Source organism: Eurytemora carolleeae, unplaced genomic scaffold (genome assembly GCF_000591075.1).
Source record: "Eurytemora carolleeae unplaced genomic scaffold, Eaff_2.0 scaffold2740, whole genome shotgun sequence".
Lineage (NCBI taxonomy): Eukaryota > Metazoa > Arthropoda > Copepoda > Calanoida > Temoridae > Eurytemora > Eurytemora carolleeae.
The window spans coordinates 1-6969 of record NW_019398626.1 but is presented as its reverse complement, the minus strand read 5'-3'; the positions used below and the strand labels follow the sequence as shown (position 1 = coordinate 6969).

The 6969-nt window shown below is 33.1% G+C and overlaps 2 protein-coding genes across 2 annotated transcripts; both read right to left on the bottom strand.

Annotated features, from left to right (window-relative positions):
• Positions 1-697: 697 nt before the first annotated feature.
• On the bottom strand, positions 698-1610 carry LOC111717549 (glutamic acid-rich protein; the record flags this gene model as incomplete). Its single annotated transcript, XM_023493045.1, is given in 2 exon segments — positions 698-920; positions 1191-1610. Coding segments are annotated over 2 exon segments (577 nt in total), but the record flags the coding sequence as incomplete, so codon positions are not given.
• Positions 1611-4472: 2862 nt separating this feature from the next.
• On the bottom strand, positions 4473-6435 carry LOC111717548 (DNA repair protein RAD51 homolog A; the record flags this gene model as incomplete). The annotated part of the gene is made up of 5 exons (XM_023493043.1): positions 4473-4594; positions 5037-5137; positions 5406-5523; positions 5774-5960; positions 6296-6435. Coding segments are annotated over 5 exons (658 nt in total), but the record flags the coding sequence as incomplete, so codon positions are not given.
• Between the last annotated feature and the right edge of the window lie 534 nt (positions 6436-6969).

Sequence of the window (6969 nt, the reverse complement as noted above, 5' to 3'; positions counted from 1 at the left end):
ATACAGGATACAGGATACTGGATACTGGATACAGGATACTGGATACTGGATACTGGATACTGGGTACATGATACTGGGTACATAATTCTGACCTGCCACTTACAGATTTTAAAATATTGGGCAAAAATCTACCAATTTAGAGGAAAAATTGCCAATTTAGAGAACTTGTCTACCAATTTTGGGGAAAAGCTACCAATTAACGCATAAAATCTGCCACAAACATGATTAATGAGCGTTAAATCTGCCACAAACATAAACTTACTGCAAAAAATCTGCCACAAAAATTATGAATGAGCTTTAAATCTGCACAAACATAATCTCAATGAATGAAATCTGCCACAAAAATTATCAATGAGCTTTAAATCTGCGACAAACATAACCTTAATGCATGAAATCTGCCACAAAAATTATCAATGAGCTTTAAATCTGCGGCAAACATAACCTTAATGCATGAAATCTGCAACAAAAAGTATGAATGAGCTAAATTTAAATGCCACAAACATAATCTTTATGTAAGAAATCTGCCACAAAAATTATGAATGAGCTATATATCTGCCACAAAAATACTCTTAATACATGAAATCTGCCACAAAAATTATGAACGAGCTTTAAATCTGCAACAAACATTATTTTAATGCATGAAATCTGCCACGAAAATTATGAATGAGCTTTAAGATTTATCACGCGAATCCTCTTGCCTTAGATTGACCAGGAAGAGGTTGCTCTTGTTCATACTGCTGCTCCTCCTGCTCGTCTTGGATCAGCTTGACTTTATCGTTGAGAATCCTGCATTTTATCTTCTTAATTTTCTTTTCAAACTTGGCGCCCACCTCCTCCACAGTTTTGTGCGTCCCCTCGCGCTGAGCGAAGAATTCAGCGACACACTTTTTCTTTAGCTTGTTTAGATTCATTTCCTCTCCCTGTAACATCAGTTCAAACGAATAAAAAAAATTGTAAAAGAAAATACCCCTTTACCCCATAGGCTGTAATCTACAGTGATCAATTTCCCCAAGGCCGTAATCTGCAGTGATCAATTTCCCCAAACGGTTGAATTTTATCAATCCCAAAAGATACAGATAACTGATTGATCTAGGGATTGACTGAAGAAAAATGTTTTCTTCTGAAAAGATATTTTACAATGTAACACCTTGCCACCATTTCAAAATTATGAATATTGTGATTGAACTTTCCTTGCTAAGTAGACTAGTAATAGTTTCATCCCAATCAAATTTAGTTTTCTTAGAACTAGGTTCATCTACTTTCATTGATTCGTCCAGTTTTCTCTTGTTCGTCTTATTCTCCTCCACCTGGTCCTCCGTGTTCTCTGTGTTCTCCTTGTTGTTTTCCTTCTTCTTAGATTTCTTGGATTTTGGCTGAGGAGTAGGTTCAGGTTCTTCTAGATGTTTCTCTTTCTTCTTCTTTCCCTTTGATTTCCTAGATTCTTCAACAAGTTCAGGTTCAGGGGTGGGGGTAGGGTTCTCGTCAGCATGTTTCTTCTTCTTTTCCTTTTTCTTCTTCCCAGATTTAGTCTCGTCGACCTTCATTTCTCCTGAAAGGAAAACTTTAAAATTGAGGATATCAAGATCAATGCTTGATTTCTTCTTTTTATTAATCTATAGAATAATTTAATCTTTAGATTATATTCCGGAAAGAGTTCAAAAATCCACCAAATAAAGTGTTAATTCAAATCAAATCAAATCAAATCAAATCTATTGATCTTGATTTCCCTAGGATTTATGTCTGGGATTGTAACGATATCAAGGGATTAAATGTTACAATGTATTATGTATAGAGTTAGGCCCATAATACTGAGGCATTCAGGCATTATAATAATAATTATATAACTAATATAAGCATTATAATTAATATAGTTTTATCGGTAGCTTGATAATTAACTTATAAAGTGAATTGGGTCTTTGTTCAATGCACAATTTATCTGTTTTTATGTTTATTGACTATTTTAGTTCATAACAGTCGACTGCCATAGTTTTATGGGTTTGCTGTATATAAGATTATCAACATATTAGAAATTTTTAAATTGCACCCTGCGACCGTTGGATTTCTCGTACGTGAAGCAATCCGGCTGGCAAGCACATTTTTGGTACAGCCGAGAGCCTGCCTATCCGAACATTTTCTAAATTATTTTTTTATTGAATGAAATGTTTCAGCGACTTTTCGCTCTTATTGCAGCTACTCCGGGGTCCAGTTACAAATTTACATACAACTTAAATCAATTTTTTTTTTATTATTCTTATTGGAAAATTTTTGCCACAAACTCTAATTTATTAATTCCTTTATCTTTGCAGCCTAATGCTGTACACCTTAGATATTTCAATGAATTCAGTGAATAATTTAAGTATGAAATATTAAAGATTTACGCCATCAGATATTGGGACTATAAAATTTGAGTTTTTGGCAAAGACAGAATTTCTTTAGAACTATTTTGGTTTCTATTGTTGGAGGTGATAGAAGGGCCTGGTTATTCTGTTCTAAAAGTTAACCCTATCCCCGCTGGGGTACTTGAAAACCAGGATACGCCGGGGGGGGGGGCAGTTAGTATTAAAGCCCGGTTTTAGGCCTAAAGGAAGGGCTTTGGGTATGTAAGAAAAGTCAGAAAATTTCAACAGCCTCAGACCAATACTTTTTGAGTTATGTAAAAAAAACTACAGGGGGGGGGTCAAATTGACCCCCCCCCCCAGCGGGAATAGGGTTAAAAATAGTGAGTTTATTATAAAAAGAAAGATAAGAAGAAGAAGGAAATCTCATAAAAAGTGTTGAGCACCTTTCTGCGGAAACAATATCTTAACACACGATAAAGTTTTATTGAAAACATATTGGAGAAATTCAACAAACAAAAAAATTCATTTTTTTTCTGGATAATACATTACTTTCGGAAAACGTCATATTAAAGTAAATTTCAGGTTAAATTATTAAAATCTTTTTTTCAGTAATAGCTCCTCTCTGTGAAGAGCTGTTTACGTCAAATAAAGTAGATTGCAGGTAATCTTATATGTTTTGAATCATAACTCTTCTCATTGAAGAGAGATTGAGAAGAATAATTGTTTTCAATTTCTAATATACACACGGATAATATTTTTCCGTTTACTTTTTCGTTAGAAGAGCTACGAAGTCTCTAAGACGCACAAGCAATGTCGCATTAATTTGACCTTCTTAAAGGGACCTTCTTAATTGAAATTCATGTTCCCCCAGATGTTCGTTATTTTTTGTGGTTTTAATCGCGGAATTGGGGAAAATTAATGAATTTTATGGGAAAATTACATTTTTTTTTGGGGGGGGGGGGGTGAGGGATTCTTGAAAATATACACCACTACTCTTTGCATCAAACAATGTCTAACAATAATTCAATTAATTATTACTCTTAAATATGACTGGAGTTACGACCAATAGACAATATAAAACGAATTATCAATTTAATTATCAATTAGCATGGAATTGGGAATAACGACTTTATCAGTACAATAACATGCAGGGTGTCCGGCCGGGGGCGTAGAGGGGGGCCGGTACTCCCCCTCGAGCCAAAGACAGGCTCTAATTTGTTAATCTATACATAGTGAATATGACTAAGCCAGGGACTCAGAGACACCAAGAAATACTTAATGAGACGCGAATTGAACAGAAATTTTTTGGCGCTTCGCGGACATGTCTTTATAAATAACTAATCCAGATCCAAGTTAGGGTTTAACAACCTGTTGACAGTATACATTTTAATTAGCGGTTTGAAGTATTTTTTGTAAACACAAGAAGAAGCCATCAGTATAATAATAATTTGGTATATTATTGAGCACTGAGCCAACCCTTAAACATTTAAAAAATGCTGTTTTTTTACCTCAAATCAAAGTTTGTTTTTGCTCTTTTACTACTGTATTTTATAATGGTATGATTGGTAATTATTATTCCACATGCCAGCTCATAAAAAAACCAATTGTGAAAATAAAAAAGATCAAAACTCGAAAAACATATTTATTTGCGGAACAGTTTTCATTACAGATAATTTACATTAGTTTACAAAATTTAATTTTATTTATATAAAAAATCAAGTCTCACTTTTAAATTTATCATGTCAAGTTTAAAACTGAAGATTTAGCCCTCACAGGTTCCTTTACAGATCCAACCATCATCTGAGGATTAAAATAAATCAGAATTTTTAGCAGGGGCGCATCAAACTAACATCTCAGGGGGGACATATGCGCGCAATTTACTTTCTCAACCATTAGAAAAAAAATTCTGGCCATCCCTTAAAAATTGAACAAAAAGCAGTAAATTTCCAATTTCTTATATACTATCACATTTAAAACAAATTTTCCAAATGGAGAAATTCAGTGTCGTTTGCTACTTTTTTGTCTAAGATTAAAGATACACGAAGTGTTTCTATTAGACAGTCGAAAAAATGATAAGAATGAGGAAATATGGTATTCGAACTTTAGGAGAGATGAAGGTTACAATGCAGGATCAGAAAACCGATTAGTCTTTAGCATCTCCAATTCCGTCAGCATTAATGGCAAATGTTGCCTCTCCTTCGGGTAGACAAGGACTGGCGTAGATCTTACATATTCTAGTCTCTCCTCGACCCGTTCTAAAATATAAAATCCTTAATTTAAAGAAATTAATCCGGAAAAAATGCAACTATGTTTTTAATCTGTTTAACGCTTTTACTTATTCTATTTTTAAGGTTAAAATTCAATTTCTGAACTATAAATCAGAAGCAAACAAGAAGTAAAGATCAGTAATTTAAAATTTTAACACAAAGAGGTGGTTGGTTACGAATTTATCTTTTTAGTCAAATGAAATTAGGAAAGCTATGTCGAAACCTTAACATTTCTCAAAAAACTTGAATTTGATTTTAGATGTCATTTATTTACATATTGTACGGAAATCGTTTTTAAAAATCCACAAAGTGTGCACGAAACCGGTTTCAATGGGATATAAAAGACGCTTTATCGCGTCGGAAAAATAAAGAACCTTTTTAACCTAAAGAATAATCATTCTCTGAAATTGAATCATCAATATATTTTTACATGAAATATAATCTGGTGGCTGATGCAATCGACATAACATTTTCAATAGGTTTATTTCGATCTGCATTAAACATAGCGGCACCGTCTACTTGAGCTACAACCTGCAAACATCAGATGGAAACCATTTATAGACTTAAGAAAAAACCATCCCAATTATCTAGATGATTACAAAGAAATCTAACCGCTCATAGATGTAAAAACAAAGTTTATTGTACAACTCAAAGGTCAATTACTCTCTCTTTCTGGTTTGCTATTGGGAGTATCGACAATTCTGGCTTTTAAGACATCTTTGGGCGGTAAAAATGGCCTAGTTGAGATTAAATGTGTACAATTCCTTTAAAATAGCTATTCTTTTAAAGCCTTAATTACCTGATTTGTAACGACGACGGCGACACCAAATTCGTCGCTGATCTTATTCAATTGTCGCATAAATTGACCCAAGTGCATCTGGCGAGCTGACTGTTTACCCCGATCAGTTCTGAACATTTGTAATAAAATTATTTTAGTTAATCATTGGACGAAGAAATAAGTTAGATTTTTGTTTCTTTAAATTTTAAATAAGATCTTGTTTTTTTGTCAACAACAAAAAACAGCTATTTTTCTAATTTATGAATCACAAAAACTTTGAAAAAACATTGAATTTCTAACACAATTCTGATTTTCCTTTTACACCTGAGAAGTGCTTGAAGCTTAAAACATTCAGAATCCTCTATTTCCAATTGAAGAAAGGGAAATACCTGAATGTTCCTTCTGTATCTATGTACAAACATTTCCCTTCAGCTCCTCCGTTATCTATAGGTATCTGGCATGTTACAGCCAGGGTGTGACACAGCTGAGATTTTCCAGTTCTAGTCTTTCCAAACATCTCAGTAACAGATCCAGGCTCAATACCTCCGTTCAATAGTTTATCCAGCTCACGAGATCCTGGGCAAACAGGAGTTAGTTACAAATATTACCACTAGGTGTCACTAGGTGACGGAATACTTTCTCACAAGATCAAATATTTTCTCACAAGATCAAATATTTTCTCTAAATACCAAATATTTTCTAACAAGATCAGATATTTTCTCAAAAGCTTAAATACTTTCATACAAGATCAAATTTTTTCTCACATGATCAAATATTTTCTCACAAGATCAATTATTTTCCCATGATATAAAATATTTTCTAACAAGATCAAATACTTTCTCATAAGATCAAACATTTTCTCACAAGCTCAGATAGTTTCTCACAAGTTAAAATGTTTATACCCTAGTTACCTGTTGTGATTTGAATCATTTTTGATCTTTTGAGATGATTCTCTAAAGCTGTGGGGAACACCATTGTTCTGACAAACATGAACCCCTCCACCTGGATCTTCTCTGCCTCAGCTTCAGATATACCCTGCACCAAACAAACACTTTTAGAGGTTTACAGGGATAAAAAATTTTCCATGTTTACGGGGATATAAACTTATATATGTTTACAGGGATATAAACTTTAATATGTTTACAGGAATGAACACTTAAATATGTTTACAAGGATATAAACTTTTTAGGTTTACAGGGATATTAACTTCTATATGATTACAGGGATATAAACTTTCATATGTTTATATGGATATAAACTTTTATATAATATACAGGGTGGCCAAAACTTTTTTGAACACATCCGTACAAAAATCCGTACATTTTCAGAAGAAATCCGTACAATCCGTACAATTTTCGAAATACAATCCGTACAATTTTTTAAAAAAAAATCCGTACAATCCGTACATTTTTTAAACCAATCCGTACATTTTTTTTAAAAATCCGTACAATCAGTACAATTTTCGAAAACAATCCCATTTTTGAAAAAAAACATTAAAATTCAATTTTTCATTCATTGTCTTTTTTGTTCAGTTCATGTAAGAGGGTTTAAACTTCTTCAGCAAGAATCAATCTGTAACAAATTG